Source organism: Thermobia domestica, chromosome 14, assembly GCF_964235325.1.
Source record: "Thermobia domestica chromosome 14, izTheDome1.hap1.1, whole genome shotgun sequence".
NCBI lineage: Eukaryota > Metazoa > Arthropoda > Insecta > Zygentoma > Lepismatidae > Thermobia > Thermobia domestica.
Window position 1 is genome coordinate 132,866,075 of NC_137467.1, and position 27,477 is coordinate 132,893,551.

The window sequence follows — 27,477 nt, forward strand, 5'->3', positions numbered from 1 at the left end:
GAAAATGACCGTTATTAAAGTGGTATCTATAGTTTGGGGGGTATTATCGTAACTGTAAAGACAGAGTCGAACTCGGGATCTATGAATGGAACATTATAATCCTGTGCAACGAGAATTTAAAGGATTCCTCTCAGTAAGTATTTCTTTGGAGCTAGTCTCCAACACCCCTTTTGCGACTCATGTTCTGTTTGGAATCAAGCTCTCTTTTGAGCAAATTTCACTGTATTTTTCGCTATTTCCGATGCACTACTAGCGATCTTGCCAATCAAGACAGACATATTAGCAATGGAATGGTGGCAATCTATGGAGAGAACTCAACGCCAAGCTTTCTCCTCATCACGGGTTCTTCATAGGAGTTCGTTCTGGTTGATGAGCAGAATCCTTGAAGGAAAACAAGATATCAAGGGAGAGAGTCCTTTTGACAAGGAAAGTCTCTTAAGGAAGAGGGAAATACCAAGGATAGATGTGGTTTGGATTCCACGTTAATCAGTAGGTCCACGTCTCATATAACCTCACTGCTGAACGGGACGCTAAACTAAAATCAACTCAACTCAGTTCTTTTGACGAACAGTTTGTAAGGAAGAAGAATATACTAACAAGTAAACCTTACGTTTGGGTGAATCGAGTTGCTGACTGAGACACATATGAGAAAGTAGTACTATAAGTGGTCAGTATTTCAGTGAAGTTGTAGGTGCGAAGCTCCAGGGGTTTAGGAGATACAGCTACTAGAACATCACATGGAAGTACAGAATAGTCTTCATACAGTTGGAGGTAAAAGCTCTGTAAGACCTCTTGTAACGACAAAAGGTGAATAACGAATATATGGGTACATATTAGGAATAGGGGGAAGTCATATAGTAAGGGTATACCTGACGGCGGCCATCTTGAAATCCGCCATTTTGAATTAAGGTTAAGTTTTTAAAATAGAAATAGGGTCATGTGATACATGATTTAAGGCGCAAATTTAATCAGAAGAACAATGGTGACGTTAATTTTGATTTACGCGCAATTGGTAAAAAGTTACAGGGAAATTAAATATTGTTGCAGCATATGTATTAGTCCTTTACCCCACCTTGTAAATTTTTTGTTAATGATAATTAAATAAAAAGCAGGTGGATAAATATAAGGTCTATGGTAAGAGTTGCCTTGATGGCAGCCATGTTCAAATCCGCCATTTTGAATCAGACAAAAGTTTTAAACAAAACGCATAACAGTGACACCTTATTAATAGCAAATTTTACCATAAATCCAACGGTATAACCATTTTTGCTTTATCATTAGCCAGCATTTGTTATCGCATAAACAAGTTGCTAATTTAAGGAAAAATGACCAAAGTGGAATTGAGTCATAATTGAACTTGGGTCTTTCTTCCAGAAAAGTCCTCAATTGGTACAATCAATATTTAGTTCAGAAAAGAGTGCATGACTTGCACAAATGCTCACAGTGAGCACACCTGACAAAGGCATTCGAGTTATACTTGACACGTTTGTCGTTAACAATTCCGTCAAAGCAGTAGTCGTAAGGAGCGATCCATTTAATTTTGTGCTGGTTAATGATAAAGCAAAAATGGTTATACCGTTGGAGTTATGGTAAAATTTGCTATTAATAAGGTGTCACTGTTATGCGTTTTGTTCATAACTTTTGTCTGATTCAAAATGGCGGATTTTGAACATGGCCGCCATCAAGGCAACTCTTACCATAGACCTAATATCTATCCACCTGCTTTTTATTTTAATTATTATCATTAACAAAAAATTTACAAGGTGGGGTAAAGGACTAATACATATGCTGCAACAATATTTAATTTCCCTGTAACTTTTTACCAATTGCATGTAAATCAAAATTAACGTCACCATTGTTCTTCTGATTAAATTTGCGCCTTAAATCATGTATCACATGACCCTATTGCTATTTTAAAAACTTAACCTTAATCCAAAATGGCGGATTTCAAGATGGCTGCCGTCAGGTATACCCTTACTATATGACTTCCCTCTAGTCCTAATATGTACCCATATATTTGTTATTCACCTTTTGTCGTTACAAGAGGTCTTACAGAGCTTTTATCTCCAACTTTATGAAGACTATTCTGTACTTCCATGTGATGTTCTAGTAGCTGTATCTCCTAAACCCCTGGAGCTTCGCACCTACAACTTCACTGAAATACTGACCACTTATAGTACTACTTTCTCATATGTGTCTCAGTCAGCAACTCGATTCACCCAAACGTAAGGTTTACTTGTAAGAGGAAAAGGTATTAGAATGGAAATTTCCGAAATAGAAGAGACCAAACGCGAGAATTCAGTTAAGCCAAGACCATTAAAAACATATACCAAGAACGATAAATTTTCTGGCGTGAAGATCCCTAAGGGAGAAATTACCGAAAGCGAGAGTCCTGTTGACATGCAGAGTCTTTGCAGAAGATATAAAGAAAAAAAATCCCATCGACGAACAGAATTACTGAAGAGGAAGAACGGAAGAAAATGATACTAAGGAGGAAAGTCATGTTCACGACATGATTAAAATCCTTCAAAGGAATACTACCTCTCTTGGCATGAATATCTCCAAAGATGTTCCCATAAGCGAGAATCTTGTTCATTAACGGAGTCATCAATGCCAAGAAAAGAGATCAATTGGGGTAAGAGAACGCCGAAGAAGATACCAACGAATAGTGTCCCGTTGATTATAAGATCCGGGAAGAAGAAGAAGAAGAAGATAGAAGTGATGCGTTGGCGTGGGAACACCTGAAGAAGATACCATGGTCGAGTGTCACATTGTCGAGAAAAATCCTTGAAAGAGAAGGAGCATATCAAATTCTGTTGATAAGGAGAACCCGTGATGAAGAGTTGTGGTAAAGAGGAAAGAGTTCCGTTGACGAAGAGTCTCATGACGAAGAAGATACTAAAAATATATTTTTTAAAAAAATCAATATACCTCATAAATTGTTTAATCTTATTAATAAATTGTTTAGAGAAAGGAAGAGAAGAGGATACGCTTTCAGCCTTGCCTCTGTGTGTACGTGCTTCATGCACTAAGTTACTCATCCTTTGAATCATACCAAGACACTCTTGTTGAGTCCATCTGAAGGCAAACATGAATGTATGTAATCATTTCTTTGATTAGATTACACACATTTACATTCGTACTTAAAAGTAAGAGTTTCAGCTTCTTATCAATGCATATATGACTGAAAGATGTGTATTCTGACACGAGCATGTGACAATAATTGGTAAATATTGTAATGTATATTTACATTCCCATATATGATTGTATATATATTGTAAGTAGATGACGTGGATGGTAGTTCGTAAGACGATATATTAAGTTAGAGTGTTAAGAGTTAATTTCTGTCATTCCTACTGGAACGTTGGACATCCGCTAAGCTTAGTGCTATGGTCTCGCTATACAGGAAACTGATCGTGCAAAAGTAATTTTCTGGACTTGAAGGAGAAACGTGTCCAATCCTTTGGGATTACTGCTGGTAAGGAGAATGTTATATAATGCTTTCTGTTCTAAGTAAATTCCCTCATGTTTAGTCGACAAAGGACTAAGGTCATGAGCCAGATTTTAGTTCTATGATGTGCGGTCAGCACACTTAATCTCCTATCCATTATTTTAATGCTTTTTAGACTAAAATTCGACACCTTGAAATATTAATATAAAAATAACCAAGAAAGTTCTGTTGCTTTTCGTGAAGGTCTGTGTTCAATTGGCTCTCACATCGTAAGTTGAATGCGAATGGAGATAAGGCGAAGGGTAGTTGTTGATATGGGGATATCCAACATACTACTTGGTTGTGACAGTTCAGTTACACTGTGAGCTTGCGTAAGGACAGAGTGAACGTGGGACCTCCACAGAGAGTCATAAAGGCGTGTATGCTGTACGAGTTCAAACTGGGGTCAAACGCCACTGCAGCGGGTCGGAAGATATGCCAGGCTTTTGGTTAGGTGTAGTGACTACGCGGACAGTGCAGCGGTGATTTAACAAGTTTAAATACTGTGACGAAACACTCGAAGACGCAGCACGTGCCGGAGACCAACACATGTACAAAATGAAGATCTTCAGTCAGCAATTCAGGCGAACAGTGGCCAGATATGTGAGGAACTCGGACTACAATTCAGTGTGAGTGGAGAAACCATTCGACAGCACCTCCATCAACTTGGGAAGAACTACAAGTTGGGTCGATGGGTTCCATATGATTTTACTGCGTGCCAGAAGGCAACGCGAGCGGACACCTGAGGTCAGAGCATCAATGCAACTATGTGCTGTCAGCAGTTGAGCCTTGTTTAAGAAAAATTCAAAACTCTGGAACCAGCACTTCTGAATCACGAAAGGGTCCTCCTGTTATAGAACAACGCTAAGCCCCACATGGTTAAGATGAGCCGGGACACCATTCTATGCCTTGAATGGGAAACACTATTGCATCCGCCATACTCCCCGGACTGCACCGTCCGATTATCATCTGTTCCATTCCTTGGACAATCACTTTAAGAGGACGCCAGTTCAAATCCTTAGTAGAGGAGCAAAATACACTTGATACCTTCTTCGCTTCACCGCCCACCAAGTTCTACCGCGATGGAATCCATGGCCTTCCAGAACGTTGGGAGAAGGTTGTAGATGCTGATGAGACTATTTTTGATCTTGCAGGTACGTCTTAGGTGACATATCGATGTTTGAAGGTGGTGGGTGAAAAAGCGACAAAACTTTCTTGGTTACTTTTATAGCTTTGAATTATCTCACGTTGCTCAGTCACTACTGAAAATTTCAGTGTTCCCATAAGAAACTGATCCGAGTCCTCGCGCACCAAGGATATACAGTAGAAGAAATGTTACTATACCATTAATGTAAGATGGTAGCAGAATATTCCACGGTTCATAATGTTAAAAATCACTTCTCGTCTTTCATTTTTTTTTCAGACTTAATAGTGACGCAAATAGAGTTTGAACTTTAAAGTGTGTGTGAGAAGGTGGGAACGTAGGACACGGCATTATCTTACTTTTTCTTCCATTAACGTTCAGCGAGAAACTGCATATTTTCGGGAATACTGATCGCGTTGTCTTGGCGAAGCATTTTCTTGTGATGTGTATAGAAGTTCACTCGAAATAAAATTGATAAGTACTAACGCAAAGTACAAACGAATTAAAATAACTACAACTATTTCAGTTTGGTATATCTAAGAACCGTTAATCTTCCCTTTGTGTGTTTGCTTACTATTTAAATACGCTTTAAGTTCTTGTAAAATTAAAGTTACTTCGATCACTCAAACTTACATTTTGTATAAGCTGCACTATCTTCTTTCTAATGCTTCATGTTGATTTAATTTCCAAGAAATAGCACTCAAGATTTCGCAATTGTTACCTTTAACTTATGGGACATTTGTTTATATGGTGCGCAACAAATATGGCGGAATGAATGGGCGTGGCGAATTTGTGACGTAAGGAAATATGATTTTACTATATGAGGATATCCTACACAACATCCTTGTTCCAAATCGTTTGAATTCTTGCTTCGGTGATTTCATTTACCCATCCTGCTTTCTGGGTCGTACAATTTATTTTGAGAAAGTGGGTCCTTGCCCACTATTTACACTCGATTGAAGAGTTCAAAATTTTCCCGGCCCGTTAACAACGAGTTTTTTGGTTGTCAGAAAACTATTTACCCCCAATGCATGTATTTCTTACACTAATGAGTAAAATAAATAAGTAAAAGAGCACTAAATACTCCTATACAAATGCTGGAAACACTAACAAGATTTGTTGTTTAATTTCTTGTACTACAATACAATTACCAATACATTATTTCTCTAATACAAATAATATCATGTCCTCTTTAGAGTATGACAGAGGTTTATTGTAGGGTAATTAAAAGTACTCTTGTTAAACTTTAAAATCAAATGTAAACAAAAGTCTGTAATGTTTGTGATTCCACCATGCTTAACAGATTTTCCTGCCAAACGTTTTACAGCAGAGTAGATACCTACTGGACATCATTCTGCAACAGCCCTTCCTCGCAGGGAACAATCTACAGAAGTTCGTTAAGCGAATTAGTCGTCTATATGCTCTATATATTAAATATATGTTAGTATAGTGCATCTACACACAAACTATTCACTATATATATAGGGAGTCCATAAAGTCCTGCAGTAAAGTAAAACTCTATAACTTGGAAACCGTATCGTTTAAGTGTATAAATTTTTGGGGTTGGAAGAAGGGAAGTTTAAAGTTTTGTTCTGACCACAATGCTCGATGCTGGCTACAATGTTCGGTGACGTTTGCGCTGGTAATCACGTGACTTAAGATGACATCTATTTAAGAAAAAGCACAATGTGTTTTGTGGTTTGGGGAATTAAAATCTTGCGTTTCAGTGCGGAGAAAGTCCCAAACAACGTATGGTAAAACACCCCCAGCAGAAACAAGTATCAAGAGGTGGTACGAGAAGTTCAAAGAAACGGAAAGTGTGTCAGATTTACCACGCAGTGGAAGGCCAGGAACGAGTAACGATGTGATTCACACGTTGCAGGACAGCATAGACAGGAGTCCAATGAAGTCGCTTAAACATAGGTCATTGGAAATAGGAATACCGAGGTAAACATTACACAAGATCGTACGCAAGACTTTGAAGGTCCGGCCCTATAAGTTAAAATTTGTGCACGAGCTGATAGAGGAAGACTGTGACATGAGAATGGAATTCTGTGAGTCAATGCTTACCCGCTTACAAGAAGATTGTGACCTTCTGTCTCGATTTCTGTTTTCAGATGAAGCCACATTTCATGTGTCGGGAAAAGTGAACAGACACAACTGCCGAATTTGAGGGGTGAAAAATCCACATGAATTCGAGGAGCACAAGCGAGGTAGTCCCAAAGTCAATGTGTGGTGTGCTGTTTCAATGGACCACATTATCGGCCCTTTTTTCTTCGAGGAAGAGACGGTAAATGGTAACAATTATCTGAACATGCTACATACATTCCTTTTGACAGAACTTACTAGGTTAGGCATTCTTAATGAGGTCCACATGCAACAGAATGGGGCATCGCCGCACTATGCCCTTCAAATTCGATAGTTTCTTAAAGAAGAATTTAAGGAAAGGTGGATTGGCCGAATAGGACCCACATCTTGGCCTGCAAGGTGAGCGGTCTACCACTGAGCGAACGCAGACCCCGATCCAAGCTTGATTTTTAATGCATTGACTCGTTTTGAGTAAGTAGAGCTGTAGTTTTCAACATATTAAATGTTATTTATTAGGCTTTTTTTTTTTGCGCTTTTTATATAACTAACTTAACGTGTACGAATCTGTGCGTCTACGATTGAGACGAACTGATTTTAGACACGTTACACGAAGGCCGGCAAACAGTTATCTTATCGTATTCGGTCCTTCGTCTATTTTGTTACTAAACAAAATTCTTTTGGAGATACGTGTGTGATATATTGTTTTTTTTTTTTTTCAGAAAGATTCAAAACCAAAGCAGCACTTTAAAATTATTGAGGGCGTGAATATGTTAGTTCAGATAAGACAGCTAGGCAACTTATCAATTAAGAGATAAATTTATTATTTGTTAAGGGATTTAAGGACGTGATCGTTGTGGGTGGAATGTTTATTCTAAACATTACTCAATATATATTATTAACTGTGTATTTCATCTAGGCTATGTATATAACGCAAATCATGATATCTTGAATTTTATCGCTATTTGTACGTTGACCTTGAATACTGATATTTCGTTCTTCAATTGATTAGTTTGTAAAAAAAAAGAAAAGAAAGAAATAAAGTAGATGCAAATTCTATGCTATGAAGCATACTTTACAGCTTTGTCGTGATAGACCCCAATCTAAATTCATAAGGGTTGATCTTTTTTCTTTCTTTTATATTCTTTCTTTCATTGTCTTTTCTTTTCTTTCCATCCTTTCTTTTCTTTCCGTCTTTTCTTCTTTCATCTTCCTTGTCTTTCTTAATTTTCTTTTTCTTTCTTTTTTATATTCTTTCTTTTTTGTCTTTTCTTTCTTTCCTTCCCTTACTTTTACTTCTTTCTTTCATTCTTATCTTCCTTTTCTTTCTTTCTTTCTTTCTTTCTTTCTTTCTTTTATATTCTTTCTTTCCTTTCTTCCTTAGTTTTCCTTCCAGTTTTCTTTCTTCTTTCATTTTCCACTTCTTGTCTTTCTTTCTTTTCTATTTTTCTTTCCTTTGCTGTTCTTTTTCCTTTTTTTCCTTCGTTTATCTTATCGGTTACATTTTACTTTTAATGAGAAAACTATTCAAAACATTTCAATTTGCAGAGTAATATAAATATTTTGTCCAGCATTTTTAGCAGCGAAGGACAAGTAGTTACTACACTCTAAGTACCACTACTGCACTGTAAGTTCTACTGCAAAATTTATGAAAAAGAAGTGTAACCAAATTATTATTATTATTATTATTATTATTATTATTATTATTATTATTATTATTATTAGTAGTAGTAGTAGTAGTAGTAGTAGTAGTATTAGTAGTACGTATTTCACTGTTTTACGTCGTTGCAAAATAACATAAATGTTTGTAGCAACTTAAACAATACTGTCCAAATTAGAAACTCACTTTGACTCAGTAGTACAACTCTGGTGCGAGGGGTACCTGATTCATTATGTACAGGTCATGTATGAAGGTAACAAAGAAAGTTATGTCACTTTTTGTGGAGGTCTGTGTTCTATTGGCCCTCACACCGTGAGTTGAATAGGAATGGAGATAAGGCGAAAGGTAGTTGTTGTTGTGGGTATACCCAACATACTACCTGGTTATGACAGTTCAGTTACACCGCGAACTTGCGTAAGGATAAAGTGAACATGGGACCTCCACAGAGTCATAAGGGCGCGTATGCTGTACGAATTCAAACTGGGGTCAAACGCCACTGCAGCGGATCGGAAGATATGCCAGGCTTTTTTTGAGGGTGTCGTGACTATGCGGACAGTGCTGAGGTGGTTTAACAAGTTTAAGGACGGTGAGGAAACACTCGAAGACGCAGCACGTGCCGGAGGACCAACACATGTACAAAATGAAGATCTTCAGGCAGAATTGAAACGAACAGTGGCCAGACATGTGAGGAACTGGAACAAATTCAGTGTGAGTGGAGAAACCATTCGGCAGCATCTCCATCAACTTGGGTGCACTACAAGTTGGGTCGATGAATCCCACATGATTTGATTCCGGGCCAGAAGGCAACGCGAGCAGACACTTGTGTTTGTTTGCTGTCTCGTCTGAGGAAGGAGCCATTTCTGGACAGAGTGTTGACATGTGATGAGAAGTGGGTCGTGTACAAAGCTCCATAGGACAGTCATCATTGGTTAGCATCTTATGAACCGGTTTTAAAAAAGCCGAAATCACTCTGTACTAGAGAAAGGTCCTGTTGTGTGTTTTTGTAAACTGCTCGGGGCATCGTGCATCGGGAACTGCTACCAGCTGGTCAGAGCATCAATGCAGCTGTGTACTGTCAGCAGTTGAGCCATGTTCAAGAAAAACTTAAAATTCTGGAGCCAGCACTTCTGAATCGAAAAATGGTCCTCCTGTTACAGACAACACTAAGCCCCACGTGACTAGGATGACCCGGGACACCATTCTACGAATTGGATGGGAAACATTATTGCATCCCCCATACTCTCCGGATATTTCACCGTCCGATTATCACCTGTTCCTTGGACAATCACCTTAGAGGACGTCAGATCAAATCCCTAGTAAAGGTGCAAAATGCACTTGATACCTTCTTCATTCACAGCTCACCAAGTTCTACCGCGATGGAATCCATGGCCTTTCAGAACGTTGGCAGAAGGTCATAGATGCTGATAGGGACTATGTTTAATTTTCCAGGTACGTCTTAGGTGACATGGGTGAAAAAGCGACAGATCTTTCTTGCTTACCTTTATAATTTTGTGATGCACACAATCGTGGTCATGTATTTTCTCGAGGTTCTCCCGTTTCCTTCCATATTCTCATTCCTCCAGTTTTTCCATAATCGTTTATTTTCTTTAATCATCCATATCCTTTAACCTAAAGGGTATAATCGTTAGACGTAACACTAGGCATTTCATCTCGTATCCCTTAACATAACAGGCATAATCGTGGAACATTAAACTCAAAAATTTCGTTTCATTTCATAGACATTTCATTTTAATTTTATTTCGCCTACGTGGTTTTCAGCATTGGATAGATATACTGAAGGTCTACAGTATGTATTATCCTTACTGTAAACGTTTGTAGATTTTACTTAATGATATGATTAATAATAATGCCAGTTGTAATGTTGCATGCACTGGTGACATTCAGAGGGTTCGCCCGAACTGATTGTTAAACTTTCTCAGGTTCGCAAAAACCGTTTGTTAGACTTCCAAATTATGCTACGCATAAGTGTCAGAAGTCTTATAGAACAGTGAAGTTTGCAGTTCAGACATGATACTTTTATTTTCTAGAGCTCGTTAATGGAAATGTCTACGCACAGATTTGGTGATTTTTTTAAAGAAACAACTTTTGGTCATTGTGTAACCACTGAAGTGTTCTGTCACTGAACTGAAAGCGTCTAGGATGCTGCCTAAGAGTGGTTAACAGGAACTGTTCTAAGAGTGTTCAAAATATATCTTAACTTCTGATCTGTCTAATAAATATATACCGGCAAAGAAAATACTTTGAAACAGTGTTAGGATACTTTGCACATTATCATTTACATATTTACAAGTTTACTTTGCCCGTATACTTATTGAACACATCAGAAGTTCAAGTATGTTTTGAACGTTCTTAGGACAGTTCTTATTAAGAGGCCTTATCCCAACGAAATTAAAATACCGCTAATTTTACAGTAATTATGTGATATCTTCAAATAGATAAAAGATAATTGAAAAGTGGAACAAGAGCGCCCTAGACAATATTATTTTGCGTGAGGTACTGTTATCACAACTCACCTAGTGCCTTTCCGTTTTCAGCCGTTTACAAACGCGAAAATAAATGCTGATTTTCAAAATGGCTGGAAATCGAAAGCATATAAGTGAGTCATAATAACGGATGAGGCCTCTTAATCGCTGTTAGGATGTTTTGAAGACAATGTTCACTGATAATACACTTAAGGACACTTTCGGGCATGTTATGCAAGTACCAAAAGTCGTTTCTAGAAATTATACAAATATTGATTTATTTGTTGTAGCGCATGTTTAATTTCCTGTGTGAAATGAAAATTTTGCGTTGTGCTGCAGAAGAATGGGATACAATGCCATTTGTGAAATTGTAGTTGTGCCAAAGACATTATACAGCTACAGTTTGTCAGGTTAAGACGAAACCAAGCACTCAGCATTTTAAACATTAATTAGCCTTCTTTAATTGTAGACCTCCCTCAATACTTTGTGACTTTTCCAAACGAAGTGTTGATTGAGCTGAGCGAAGCGAAGCTCTTATACTCGGGTTAGCCGTTTGGTTGTCCACGAACTCCTCCTAGACCGTTTGGCCGATCTCAATCAAACTTAGCACGCTGATAGAGTATGTCGTGCTGAGTGACAACATAGGTCGAAATCAAAAATCCGATGTACCATCGAGGAATAATCACCGAAAAACGCTTCCTGATTACGTAGTTTAAGCTCGCTCAGCTCATTTCATTGCAATCGGGTATATACATTGCATTCCTAGTATAAGCATGACTTTTGATTTAATTCTAGGAAAACAATAACTATAGGGTCTATACCAAGATAGTAAGTTGACTTAATCCTAGAACAACAATAATTATTGAGTTAGAATAAAGCAATAATTATTTAGTAAGTCCATTTAATACTAGAAAAGCATATCGACATAGAACAAAAATAGTAATTATATGTGATGCGGAAAATCAAAAGGGACCATTTGTCGGGAATTTGCAAAATGGAGTTATTACCATTATTGAGTAGATCTTAAAATTCTGAACAAAAAGATACCTCTACAGAAAAGATATTTTAAAAATTGCATCATTTTAATAAAATGACTAATCTGAGCTAACGTAAAAGGGTTGTGAGAAAAACAAGGTTAAAGTTTTCCTAAATACAAAATCACTTTATTTATTGACTTAAACTACTTAAGAGATGTAACTTGTTTTAAAATCTTCTTTACAAAATCCATTAACTTTGAAAAAAATATATATACGCATTGATGTCACAAATAGACTTCCTTCATTTATTTGGCTTTCCTGTAAAATTATTTTTTCCGACAAATGGTCCCTTTAGAAAAAGAATAATTATTGATTTAGAACAAAAATAATAATTATATAGTAAGTTGACTTAATCCTAGAAAAACAATAATTATCTACCACTATGGTAACAATTAAGTCAACTTACTGTATAATCATAAATTCGGTTGTTAAACAAGAACTAAATATCAACCGATTTCGCTGTACCTAGTGAGGTGTTTCATGATCTAGCTCCAAAGATTATAACCAAAATTAACAAGGAACGGACATGAACGTGTCATCTAGATATCCAATTTAAACCTAGTTCATTCGATAAACATAAAGATATATTCGTACACAAAAAATTAGGTGCCATGGGTAATGGAGTAAGTCCCTGGGTCCATTAACCCTGTTAGGATGAAGAAAATCGTAGACTCCCAGTGAAATAGCTATTGCGTCAACACTGTTCGCTAGAAAGTCATGATTTATAGTTCATTCTCTTCAGGTTCGGTTTTCTATGTACAGAACGTATTGGTTTGGTACAGAACCTTTCCCCTCATACTTATTCCGTCTATCAAAACAAAACTTGGAACACTCATTTCTTATCCCCTAGTATTTTTCGAGATAAATTTGGATTGTGTGCTTTTACCCAGGGCCACTCCAGAGGGGTCTAAAGTTGATGGGGGGATTTCTTTAGGGGAATTTTCCCGACAATCTCCCAATTTTCCTTGTTCAGGTACGCTATAGGCTCCAATACATAGCACCTCTGGAAAGCTTGTTTCATTCTGAAGAGAATGAACTAGAAACCATGACTTTCTAACGAACAGTGTTGATGCAATAGTCATTTCATTGCGAGTCTACGATTTTCTTTATACTAACAGGGTTGATGGGCCCCAGGTCTTACTGCGTTGTTCATGGCACCTAATTTTTTGTGCATGAACATATTTTTGTTATGTTTATCGAATGGACTTGGTTTGATTCCGATGTCCGTTTGAGAGGTTTATGTTCTTTTCTTGTGAGAATCTGCTCCTTTTCTTGAAGTCAGTCAATGATTTGAAAGACATCATTGCTCCTATGCTTGAATATTTTGAACGTTGTTACTGACTGATTTGTGTACATGTTGAACTTTTTACTGTACGATTTTCTTGTACATCTCTGATTTCTGTTTTGATCATAATCTTTGTATAAATTCTACTACTTGCTAATATTCATGACGTAATAGAAGGGTTAATAGTAACCTTAAGATTAATGGAGTGAGAGAGAACGCTATATTTAAGTCTCAAATAACCACCGTTTAGAATGAAATACGAGTAAATCCTATTTATGTATTTTAATATGCATTTTTTTTTCTTTCTTCAACAGTGAACCTTCCCTGGCAAGTCTAATCTGTACACGGAATATGACGTTTGCAAAGAACAAAGATAAAATTAGATGTACGTAAGTAGACAGTTATAATTTGATGATTATTAAATTAACTTATTATAGGAGGGTTATTGTTTCAACCTCCGTTAAACCAATGTTATGTTAAAAATTTGTTCTGGACTTGCAGCACAACACTCTCTCTATTAGGCCTTAAAGTACCAGATAATATATACATGCATAGTATGGGGCCGTGGTTGCTCAGTGGTAGGGCGTTCAGCTCTGGTGCGTGGGGTCCTTGGTTCGATCCCAGCTCGCGCCAAGTGAACTGTGTGGTGAACAAATACCGTGTACGTGGGTTTTTTAGGGTTCTCCGGTTTTCTATTAATACCAATTTCTTCATTCCACCATTTCCTTCATTTCTCAGCATCACCGTCTCCTTTAGCCTAGCAGGCATACGCATGAGACGTAAAACTTAAAGATTTCATTTCATTTACCTAGGTGTGTATAAATACACCTGGGTGTGTATAAAGCAGGGGTTTTCAAACTTTTTGCAGTTGAGGCTGCCTTCAACCACCAAAATCTGAACGCGCCTCACCTGTCAAAAATGAAATGTCAACAACATAAATATATGTGTTCCTAAGACTATCACTATGATAAACTGTTTCATTTATTAATCACTAATGGAAATACTTCATTAACACAGTGATCTACATTGTACACACTGACTATACTTATTAATGTTATTAGCAGGTGTTAATAATTATAAGGTGTGATAAGTCCAGCCACTTACCACCTCGTGATAAAAATTCCCTCAGTACACGATTCGTTTTCTGCTATTTTTGATACACTTTGCTATTAAAATTATTTACTTGCTGCTGAATGTACTCGTTTTCATCTGTGTTTGTCTTCTCCAGTCCCAGTCTGCTCCAGACATATGTTGCAACTGCAGCATTTTTGGCAGTTAGGGTTCTTTTCTCATGTCAAATATCAAACAGCTCTCTCCGGGATATAAATATGGTATCTGAAATTATTAAACACATCATCAGGTTGCAGTTTGCTGCAGCTAATGTCACTGTTATTGCATACGAGAACATTCATTTATTACACATAAACAAATTTCGAGGTGGATATAGGTGGATATTTTTATTGTTTTCCCTTAAAATGCAATATCACATACTTTTTTGTACGAACAACTTCCGATGTTGTATGCGTGCTACTTGTGATAAACGCACTTAATATTTCAGTCAATTTGTACTATAATTAGAGTACATCCCTGCAGCAGCAAATGCAACAGTTCTCGATTCCTAACAGTCGAGCTAACGTTGAGCACGATGGGTTAACTTTGACCCTCTAAATCTGACCACCATTAGTAATATCTGCTGCTGTATCACAACCCGTCTTTTAGACTATACATGCAAACCAATTTCCCTGCAGAACGTCATATTTTTCTTATGTTGTTGCTGTCATCTGTGATTTCTTTGTGACTCATTACGGGTACAATGGGTGCAATTCCAAGCAACTTGATTTGGGACTTTTGCACATCTAGATTGTGCATTTCGTCCCTGTTGAAAATAGCCATTACGGTGTTTCTCGTCATTTGGCTGACCAGTTCCATCACAACAGTAGTTTCAAGAACTTAGACCGAAGGCAAAAGTCTGTAGAATTGATATTTAACTACAGAATTGCTCAGCTACAGATGTAAAGACTGTAGGGCTGTAGTGCTATCTCTAATAACTTCACCATGTTCATCATACACCAATGTAAATCCGTAACAAATTTCATTACGTCATGATTTGATTTTTACAAGCAAAACTCTGTTCCTGAGAGGAGTTAGACATCCTGTATGTTAGTAATAACTAGAGACCGGATGTTAGGCAAAATGCCTATTCTTTAACAATAAAGATATGATGAAAAATAACCTTTTAAAGGTTATATGCGGGGTTATAGTTCCAATATAAGTCAATTTTATCTTGCCTATTTCGCCCATTCCTGCCTAAATAATTACTTTAGTGCCTAATGTTGCCTATTCTATACATTTTCTTCAAAATAAGACTTTATTGAAAAAATATATAGCCTACTATAATTTTGTATTTCAAGAAAGGATTTTGCCTCTTCCGAGAAATATAAGTGCTGTTTGTAATGATAACATGCCGTAAACTTTGGATTGCTATGTGCACTGATAAAGACTGTAAAACTTTGGACTGTTGTGTGTAGTGATAAGGTGTATAAAATTTGTACTGCTATGTGTAGTTATAAAGTGCTGTATAGAATGTATTTACCAAACATACACGGAATACATGTCAAGCTTCGTTTTTATATATATACAGTAAAATAAGATATTAACAAGCAGGTATGTTTCTATATTCTTTGAACATTATCTGTGACTTGAATTTATTTTTTAATTGTATTGTGTAGTTATCTTCATTACTTCGAGTTACATTTTAGTGCCTATTTTTTAAATTTTAAGTGCCTATTTGCCTGCCTATTTTCCAGGATTTTAATGCCTAAACATCCGGTCTCTAGTAATAACTGGTGTTACTGTTTAGGGAATTTGTCATTACTTTAATCAGATCTTAATACGTTTAACACAACATCCATGATTTCTATGATTTCAGATACCATTGGCCAAGAAGATTACAACTTTGAGTCTTACTTGTCTCCCATTGTTACCAAAAACAGAAGTCAACAACAACATCTGGGTTGCAATGGAAGAGAGCAATGAAAAGGAACCTCATGTACGACGACGCTTATTTCCGCCATCACCGTCTGACGATATCGATGGAAATTTTGAAAACTTCTTGAACAGTACTTTAGAGAAAACTAACAACCAAGCCAAAGAAAGATGGAATTTTGATTTTAAAAATGAAGTTCCTTTACCTGGGAGATGGAAGTGGGAGAAGGTAGGTTGTGACAAAACTGGTGAAAGTTCTAGTGAAATTCATGGCAGTTGCCAAAGAGGAAGCATAGAAACTGAGGAGGCTAGTTCATCAGGAGTGTTAGAACAATGTAATAAATCTAGTCAAGAACAAGACTTAGAAGGCGAACTTCAGGAGAGTATGCAAGGACAAGCAGAAACATGCAAACTTCCACGTATGGATACATCAGAAGGCGAAATTGAATGCAGAGAGAAAGGAGATACTAAAGAAACAACTAAAACTAAGGAAGGTGAAACGTAGTAAAAACATCGCATGTAGAAAGAATATTACGCTTAAAATGGATGGGTCAAGTATGATGTACATCCCGTAATGCTTTCTGTATAATTTGCTTTCGGTTGGTTCCAAACAAGGGTGCTACATACAGAGCTTACTAATGTTTACATTTTGAGATTTACTTATACATTTATTATAACAAATGAAAGAATATGGGTAATTTTTGTCTAAATAAGTACTGCTCATGCCAATGAAGAATGGTTTAATCTTCAATACATTTCTAATTTGAAAATGCGGAATCCAATGAGACTAATCTAAAACATCTATCCATGAGCACGACAAAAATTACCTCAAATTTGGAATAGTTATGTTTATCTATATCCCAAATTTGAGGCCATTTCTATAGTGATTCCAGGGACAGCTATAAATTAATACCATTGGATTCTACGTCCTGAAATTAGTATAAAGAAAACAATTGGAAGTTGATCCAAGCGTGGGTACTTTTATCATCCATTAGGATAAGCGGTAGTTCTGTTCAAAACAAGAAACTTAACTAATAAATCAGACGTAAGGAAGGAAAGGGAAAGTACTGCATAAAATGAATCAGAAAGCCAATGTTACAGAATTTCTTCAACAGGGGAGAAAATATTTCAAGAAACTTCCAAGCTGATATCGTTTCAGAATTTTTGTATACAATATTTTAATATGATAAATGTTTATATTACATAATATATTGTTCAAGGGGAGAGGTTTAAACTGGGAAATCTTACTTCATGTACGCCACTTCTAAGTCTAGGAAAATGCAACTTTTCGAACCTTGCACTTCAATTGTTAGTGAAAGTGACGAAATTTCATACTTTACTCATCCATTCTTATAAGAAAAAAGTAATGTTGATAACAGTTGTGAAAGTTCCGATTATTCTTTTCACAGAAGATGATCAAAAATTATATACTGTACGTTCTAGGCCAACGAAGACGACTGATACAGGCAACTGAATGATTATATGAGAATTGATGGTCGGACCAGAATTAAAGGAAAAGAACTCTGTTGCGGTGCTATCAACCAAAGTTCGCATAACCTGTGATTAATATAATTACTGATGAACAAATTTGCTCCTACTATCTTAATGCAGCTTCATATATTGAATAATATACTGATAATTATGATTTTTCTAAAATGATTGATAATAATAGATCATGATCAAAAAGGAATGTACGTCAGTATTTTTATTGGAAACTTATTTAATCAGTGAGATAGAATTTAAGATGATAATTTATAAATAATTTAAAATTATGTTTCAAAAATATTTTTGGAGTGAATATTGGATAGTACATTAATTACTATTTTGGGTTAACCATGGCTTTATTATGTGTGAATTAAATTTGTGAATAAGTTTAATTGTTGACATTACTATCATACGCAGAATACAGTAACAACTTTAGTACTTTGATCTTTGAAATAAGCAATGTACATATAGATTTATTAGAAACTACATTAGTACCTAAGTATTTTAATATCAATTTTTGACATACGATATATTGGTTTGAAATAATATATATTTAAAATTACACACTGTGAGTGAACGAACAGCAATGGAAAATGTTGTTTTAAGAAAAACTTTCTAAATCTCTAGTGGTTTAACCTAACAATCCAAATAAAATTCGTTCCTAAATTTTACATATCGTAACAAAATGGAGCAACATATAGAGGAGACACCCAGTCCATCTTTCGTTTCATTAATACTAGTTAATAGAAGGACGTACGAATAATCGTCTTTCAAGCGTGAAAGATTCATAGTGAAACTGGATTCACTACGACTCTAAACCTGTGGGAAATCCTGCAGCTATGTATCAGAAAAGAAGTCCGATGGCCCTAAACATAGAGAATTGAGTATATTAATTGGGATGTTGTAGTTCACTAAGGCTACAGTATGTTTTTTACACTATAACTTCCTTTACCTAACTAAACTAACTAACTCTATGACCTATGGAACACGGGGGTTCAATGCCGCGTTCACAAAAGCTTTCCACTGACGTCTATCCTTAACTAACTGGATCCAGTTTTTACCTTGTATTCCATTTCTGCGAGATCCATTTTAATATTGTCCTACCATCTGCGTATAGGTCTTCCTAATGGTCGTTTTCCGATTGGCTTTCAGTTAAGACTGAAAGCGTTCCTACTTTCTTCCATTGTCTCAGGATCTTATTCTCAAGTACTTTGAGTCTACGTTCTTCCCCCTGAGTAAGTGACCACGTTTCGCAACCATACAAAACAACAAGCATGATTATCGTTTTATACATTTTAAGCTTCAAATTCCGCGACAGAATTCGCGACGACAAGAGATTTTGAACTAAATAACAACATGAATTATTACTTCCTTTACCTACTCGAATTATTATCGACAATGCTGTTCGCCATCCTAAAGATAGATATGTGTAACATTTCGGAAAGTTTTGATTTCCTGAGCGATTAATCACAACAGTCTTTGTTATTCTTTCATTACATACAACTGTAAGCTTTTCTGGCTGAGGTGCAGCAAATAACCATTCACTGTTATCTAATTGAATCCGTAATACGCTACCTAATTGAACACTTTTCTTAGTACAATCTAAGGAAATAGAGGTTACATCGTCTATTAATTTCACTTCAGTCTTCTTTATTATGTTCCGGTTTAATGTGAAAGGTTTGCTTACAAACGGTCATGGAAGTAGTAATTGATTTACATTTAGAAAAAGTTATTTCATCGATTTTTCCATAATATTTCTTGGACGTATCTACCAACAAAAAGGGTTTCCGAGGTTGAATGATAAAGTAATTATCCTCTTTTAAAGATACAGGAAATGGGATAAGTTTGTATACATTATATCTAACACAATTGGTTATAGTGGTAATTGAATGATACAGATCAATTTGTCATCATTAATAAACATATTGAAGTCCATTATATTAAACAAAGCATATCCAACTGAGTTTCCTGGGGAACTGGAATTGATAATCCGCGAGCTACATTCGAAGAATTTGCATTAAAAAGATACACGATTTCTCTTTCCCCCCTAATATTTGAGGGGAAATAATACCTTTTTGAGCATGTAAAATTGATTGAACAACTTTCATAAGATTGCTCTAATTCTATCAATAACATATCAATTGTGTGCATATCGTGGTCCCAATTAACCATCACTTCTAAAGTATTTAATACGGAACCTTAGGTTACTTGATAACCTCGTGCATTAATTTCACTTTTCACATTTTCAAAAGCCTTTTAGTAAATCTTTTCATTCGATTCTATTGAAAGAACTGTGTTGACAATGGTTTTAAGTGTTGACTTAAAAAGAACATTGATTGCTTAGTAATTCTTAAGAAATCAGACTGCTCTATCTGCAATTTATTAATTTGACTCTTATAATATTCTGCGTCTTTTACATCTAATGTATCAAATAATATTTTACTCATTTCACCTACGAAATTAAATACACCTCGTTTACTTCGTACTTGAGGTCTTACTATCTATACCACAAAAGATTGCAGATCTTTTATTTTATTGAACCTCCTCTGGATTGTGTCTAACCTTGGTTCTTTTCAAGCCCGGTCTACATATACTACTCTAGACTTATATATGTCAGTGGCTTGACTTATGTAAGTCTGTACATGTGTTACAGCTTGATTTAAGTTTGTCAGATTGAAGAAAGTGACAAGCTTCCCTTCGTTATTACATAACTGAACTTCACCCTCGAATTCATAATATAATCCGGGTGTTTTGTCAAGTGATTGAACTTCAAGTATGTCTTCTGTTGCTACCCTTACTGGGGAGAACTATTTCGTCCCATAATATAGTTATAGTAAAGAAGAGACGAGTTCCAAGGTAGTATAGTGTCCCAAAATGTCAAACTGTATTTTTAAATTAACTAGTTTTTTCTTCTTTCAATTTTTACAAATTCAGAGGAGCCGTTTATGAAAAGTATGACTTCCATTACTAAAAAATGAAATTTTAATTAGGCTATTGAACATCAACTTTTACATGACCTTTACCACAAAATTATTTACAATAAAATCTGTTTTATCATTTTAAAATCTTGATTAGCAGGATACCTGCCATTCTATTTCTATGTGAGCTTCTACTTTGATAGAATAGATAGTGCTGTTAACAGTAAGGTAAACTTAGAAAAGAAATATTTTCGCCATCCTGCCCCTTCTGAATCCAGTGATTAGACTATCCAAGTAACACATATAAAAATAATAAATATAAAATTGATTCTCAACGGGTAATGAGTAAAGTGTAATAGTATACCACAATAATGGAACGGGTAGTATAGTGGGATTATAGTTATAGTGTATTGCCTGTCACATGGAGACCATTATCCAAATGATCCATGACATTTTCATTCGGATGTGACAGATAGTAGAATAAAAGAGATTGAATAAAAATAATAAGAAGAATGCATAATGTAATTAATTAATATTCAGAATAAAAGAAACAATTACACATAGGTCAAATGCACAAATATATTACGGTACTAAAAGAAAGAAACATACAATAACTACAAAAGCATGTAAATTGCTAATAGATAATTTTGACTTGTCATACTATACCATACATTAGTTATACTTTCTTTCTGAGTTTATATTTAATGTCCTGACGACAGCTACTCAGAGACTTCATGTCGAAGCTCTGAACGGAACGAAGTGAATCCGAAATGGTGGAAGCCGAATGAATGATCGATTGATTCCGCATGAAAGAATCTTGATCATATAAAACCTATCTTTTTATACTCGTAAATGTCCTTGTTTGTCACAACTAGTTGGCACTATATTTTTGAATCTTAGACCAGTCAAAAAATAGTTTCCTAATAAATATTATTGTTATGTATACAAATATAAAGGTTATTTTTATTTTTCTGTTCAGTTTCGGAAAATCCGTTTATTTGTCCACCAGAACATCACCAGATATTTTGTTTTTAACTTTTCTTGCAAACAATAGATCAGATCACAGATGTACATATCGAGGTCAGCTAGGTGTTATAGCTTGTTGTGGGAAAGTTTCTTTTTCAGTTCACACAACCTTGGCCTCATGTTATTCTTATTTTTGGATATTTTGATTATTCTCTCGCCTTCTACGTACGAAATATTTACAATGAAGAATATTATTTTAATTGGCCATTCTGTTCCATGTTAATAAAAAAAAACTTTATGCACTACTAAATGATAATCCACTTATTATATGATACAAGGACAGCCTAGCGTATAGTCAATGTGAATCTGCCTAACACTCCCTTCCAAAAAGACCCCACCAATACCTCTCTTGAAAACTTATATAGGCTCATTTTCTCAGTTTTACATCCTTTATTTGTAGGACAGTACCTGCTTCTCTTTCTGTGTTTAGTTTTGCTTTCTTTCTTTAACCTAAAACTGTTTTGGAATTGGATACTGTCCTATTATTCTTAAATGAACTTTTTAGATACAGGATCTCAACAGGTAAACATGTCCTACATTTTGAAAGTTGTACCTAGATTAAAAAATTCGTTTTTCCTCTTTTTTTCAATAAACTGCACATTATCATTACATTTCTTTCCTTCGGGAAAAAAAATAAAAATTACCAAGTACTAAAATGTATTGGTTAGTTGAAAAAAATCCTTTTTTTTTTTTTTTTTTGGCTAAACTATCCGGGCTAGACTTAATGTGAAATACACAACTCTAAAAGTATACGTTGAAAATTTTACCACTGAAATAAGTGTCCGTGTTGCATAAGGTGCCCTATTATGTTCATTGGTATAAACAAAACAAATAAAATAAAATAAAAAAAACACAACCTGAGCCAAAGGCTATCGAGATTGTGACTGTGAATTGTGTCACCACACGCAACAGAAAAGTACAAAAGGAACACTAAGGAAGATGTCACTATTTGGTCCGTAATGCTATTATCATTATCTGCATGAATTTATCCCAAGGGATCTCCCTGCTCCCTGAGCTCAATACCTACTACCCCACAATTTCTAACTTGTATAATTCACGAATGAATTTGTCCAAGAGACCTCCCCCTCGGAGAGATAAGTTATGAAATTTGGGCCTCACAGAATTAAGTAACCACATTTGCCCTATGCCTTGTAGTAATTATCTGTCCACTCCGCGTGTTACACTTGAAATACAATCACATCTATCAAAGAAGCTGTGTTTATAATACTGAGAATTTAAATGAACGTTTAGTACGTACCCATTGCAATAAGGCGGGCTAGATCACTACACACCTGATATTGTGGTAATAAATGGGTACCCTTTGAGACCCGGTTACCTATACTGCACGGGGTCGTTGAAAAGGCAGAGTGTTTACTCTGCTGCTGCTTCTATTGTATTTGCGATGACGGTGCAGACCAGTGCCTGCGCAGCTACACTTGGCCTGCTGCTACTATGGTACTGCTAGGGGCGTCGAACCAAGATGCTGCAAGTTCCAGTTGCCTGCCAGTTGTTTCTACCACTCTGTTTGCTATTCCGAACTTAAATTTCCATTCTCTCACAATCTCATCGCTTGCACGTGTGTCCATTGCTTTGGGATTCTTCAGTTTCTTTGCTATCCAACTCTCGATTTTTCTATACAAGAGTTTCGATCCCAAAAATCTTGAGTGTTGTGCTTGCTGCCACGGCTCCTCAAACTTATGTGTGGATTGCCTTAACGTTAACTGCTATATCGGGGCCACGTGTATGGTCTGATGTTATTAAAGAACACTTTTACTTCTAACAATGAGACTGTTGCCTTTGATCACGCCGGCTGCCACCTATTTTGTTTGTGTCGAGCGATCGAGCGGACAGAGATCGCGGATCCTGGCAATATTCCAGGCTTTCCTCTACTCCTGTATGGCAGTTTCTGTTTTAAATGTAAATTACTATTTTTGAAGAAATGAGCAAATAAAAGCTTATTAATTAATTTGAAAACGACTACAAAGCCACTTCGTCTTCTTTTTTATATGAACGCTGTACGTCGTTGATCGTATAAGTAATAAGTCTAACTTTAAGTAATAACTTAATAACGAACTAATAGAGAATCTTGTCCAATTGTTGTAGTGAAAAATTTCACTTATACGAAATGAGATGCAATCGTTAATGTCCGCATAATATGGAATTGAAACTTCAGTTCGTAAACTGAAGTGAGTCAAACACTTCGATAGAGCAGTTGAAAGAATTTTGGATTCCGAGTCTAAAGAGTTTGTGAAGAGAGAAAATTAAGTTCTGCGGTAATGCAATCGCAATGATGTTAATAGAAGACACACACGAATAAAGCACTTACACACGCGGGTAATGTTCTCCACTGACGCAAATCCCTGGGGGATGAGGGAGACATGTCTCCTCCAATCTTGGAACTGGGATGGACTGTCCTTCCAATAATCCGATTTGAAATGTGTTTTTTGGGGAAAAAATATGATAATTTGTGTCCGATTGCCGCAAAGGAAAGTGAGTTGAAATTGATGTCGCCCCAGAATAAGCCTCAATTCTCTCCACCTCCCAAAGTTGAAGACAACTCTGCTCCCTGATCCTCCACAGGATTGTTTTTCAACTTCACAAATATTTTGAGCATCACTTAAAAAATGGAAAGATCTTACTTGTCTCCCGAATGTTCAAGACAGATCTGCGCCGCTGATGTTCTCTAGTGTGTTAGTTCGTCGACTGACGCTTTCAGAGTGTCCCTGAAATTTAAACTACTCTTAGAATTGGGCGTTGGCTGATTTGCATATTAGCCTAAACTTACACTCTTTCTCATTGGATTTTAGAAGGGCGTATGCGCTTCAGTCTTAGTTTTTAGTTTTGCGCACAGCGTTCCTATACTTTTAGGAGAGGAATTTGGTTATACATATTTCCATATATGGTGTTACACAAAAATGCATAATGTAATAGAATCATAGATAAAGGAAGGGGAATTTCCTTTTTGAAATTCTTGGGTTCGTTATCACGGCAAATCCCAGATAGGGAAAGCCGGATTAAATTACTTCCACCAGTTTTAATATTGAAAAATATGTATATTGTCCACTAATATGAATATAAAATAAGAATTATACAAAGTTGTTACAATTAAGCAATATCAAATTCAGGTTTCAATTTTGTAATATCAAATTAAAAGAAGTTTGTTGTTGGAAATTGTGGACGTAAAGAACTTAGTTCGTATCTTGTACGGATTTAAAAAAGAAATATGTTTGAAGTATTTTTCGTAGCAGAATAATGTAATCAATACTTATGGTTAAATATGCTGTCAGAGCTGGTGAAGTGTTCTAACTTCGCTAGAACATGGCGTCCTCTGGATGTTAGTAGAAAAGAGCATCTTAGATAATTTAGCGAAGTTTAGTCGTTGTCTTCTCTTGGATTACTGAATAATTATGTTTTATCATTTACTAAAGTCAATGTTGTTTCCACAATTTCCAATAATAATGATATAGTTTACCTCTGGTCACGTACACAGAGTTCAAGGTTTTGTCTGTTAACACATATCAACTAGCATATACCAGTTGGCTGATAATCATCAAATGGTCAAAAATACACACATCATTTAAACAAGTCTATCTTAACAATATAAAGTTTACCTTTGGAGCTAACTTGTGATATAATAATAATAATAATAATAATAATAATAATAATAATAATAATAATAATAATAATAATAATAATAATAATAATAATAATAATAATCACAACAAAAAATAAAAGTTATTGAATGTGTTATCTTAGATCATGGCACGAGCTAACATGTGATGCATAACCACTATTATTAATAAAATAAAAATAAAAATTAATAATATTACGTCGAATTTTACTGTTTTACTACACTTCCACCCTTAAAAGAAACAAAATTTTAATTTCAGTTCAAAGTTAAAATTTTGTTTACTAACGCATTTTATTTTTCACTGCGGAACTCTTTGTCACTTTTAAAGACATGGCCTCTAGTTCATTCGCTTCTATATTAGTAGTTAAGTGACTCACTGCCTTTTCAGCTACGTCTTCTCGTTGCTAAATCTTATTTACTATAGTGGGTTTGAAACAAATTTGTTTACAACACGACGAATCGTTTTCATCCTTATACCACTTATAACACTTTTTATAAAACTTACATTTTTTACAGTAACAGAAAATAATAACTAATATGATAATTACCACACAAACATAGGAAGATATTGATAATTTAGGTATACTTTCTTGGTGATTAAGATTCCATTGCTGTTCTTCTATCTTTTGTTGTATTTTATCTACCTTATGGCTGGCATATTTAAGGTCATTAACGCCGTTAATTACATGTTTTAACGGCAAGTCTATCAATATGTCTTACAACTTAGTCTGATTACCTAAAACTTCACAACAATCTAGAGATATATTAAATTTTGGCAGTATATATCTTTGTTCGTTACATTAGTATCGAAAACATTCTGAGCTTGAATGAGATTTCTAACACCATAAGCTTTTCAGTTAGTATTTAGATGGAATTTTCCAAATTGTTCTATCATTACATCATAGGGATCATAATGTTTTCACACTGCAGTGAATTTTTCTTTCTCGTTTGTTACAAACAACCATTCATTACCACATAGAGGAATTAACATTAATTGATTCAATGAAACAACTCTTTGATAACAATCTTCTGGAATATTTCTGATGTACTGTGATAATTTTGCTTCACATTCTTCATGTAAATTTGGAGATACTATTGGAAAATTTTGTTTACATACACAATTAGAATTGTCTAATGACTTACATTCTTTAAATTCATTTTGTGACATTTTCTCATAATGTTGTTTAGTGTCATCGATTAATAACATTTCTTTCTCTGGTTGAATGAAAACATATTTATCAGTAGTGTTCATAATTTTAATAGGGAAATGTAACACCTTGTAAGTAAAGTACTTAATGTTTTCGGTAAGAGGAATTCTAATTATATAAGCCAAAACACCATTATTTACAAACACATCTAATGAAAGTAATTTCAATAACAAATATCCATACGATACATTTACTAGAATTGGTAGAGATACTCCATGAGTTAACTCATTTTGGATTTCTTTGTGTAATGCGTCGAGCGATCGAGCGTTTCGAGAGATCGCGGATCCTGGCAATCTTCGAGCATTCCTCAACTCTAATTGTTAGTAGTGGTGGCGGTTTTTGGTTTTTAAATGAAAAATAACGATTTTCGTAGAGTATATATATATATATATATATATAATTTTCTTGGTTAAATTGAAAACGAGTACAAAGCCACTCTCGTTTTAATTATAAGTATATACTTCAAAATCGTATAAGTAATAAATTTCACGAGTTAAAAAGTTCTGTCTAAGTTGTCGTAGTGAAAAGTTCACTTATACGAATGAGATGCAAGAGCTAATGTCCACAGAGTATAAAATTAAAATTTCAGTTCGTAAACTGAAGTGAGTCGAACACACCGATAGAGCAATGAATAGAATTTGGAACTGAAGACCGAAAGAGATGAAGTTAGAAACTTTCTCTGTGCAGACAATCGAAATATTCTAAGTTCAAATGATGAACACACACGCAGACACGCGGTACTACAACGATGGATTGGAGACGTCGACTCACTCTTGGAGAGCGTCTCTGAGGTTTTAAACCACCCTTAGAATTGGGCGTTGGCTAATTTGCATATTAGCTCAAGTTTACTCTCTTTCTCATTGGATTTCAGAAGAGCGTATTCGCTTCTTCTGCGTTTTCAGTTTTTCGCACAGTGTTCTTATACCCTTACGAGAGGAATTTGGTTATATATATTTCCATATATGGTATTACACAAATACATAACATTTGGTTTGGGAGGAAGCAGCTGCTCTCTTCTCCTACTCTAAAGTTACTATCTT

The 27,477-nt window shown here is 35.5% G+C and overlaps 1 protein-coding gene across 6 annotated transcripts in view; it reads left to right on the top strand.

Annotated features, from left to right (window-relative positions):
- The window catches only part of LOC145670323 (uncharacterized), a 152,146-nt gene extending 126,785 nt beyond the window's left edge, over positions 1-25,361 (top strand). For 2 of the 6 annotated variants that reach the window (XM_081738839.1, XM_081738841.1), the window contains 2 exons: positions 13,499-13,573; positions 16,114-25,361. In XM_081738839.1, coding sequence (XP_081594965.1) covers positions 13,568-13,573; positions 16,114-16,674 — 567 coding nt within the window. In that variant the 5' untranslated portion in view covers positions 13,499-13,567 and the 3' untranslated portion in view covers positions 16,675-25,361. Of the gene's footprint in view, positions 1-3,322; positions 3,479-13,498; positions 13,574-16,113 lie in introns of those variants that run through there. The other 4 variants (XM_081738840.1, XM_081738843.1, XM_081738844.1 and 1 more) reach the window with 4 other exon arrangements.
- Positions 25,362-27,477: the final 2,116 nt, after the last annotated feature.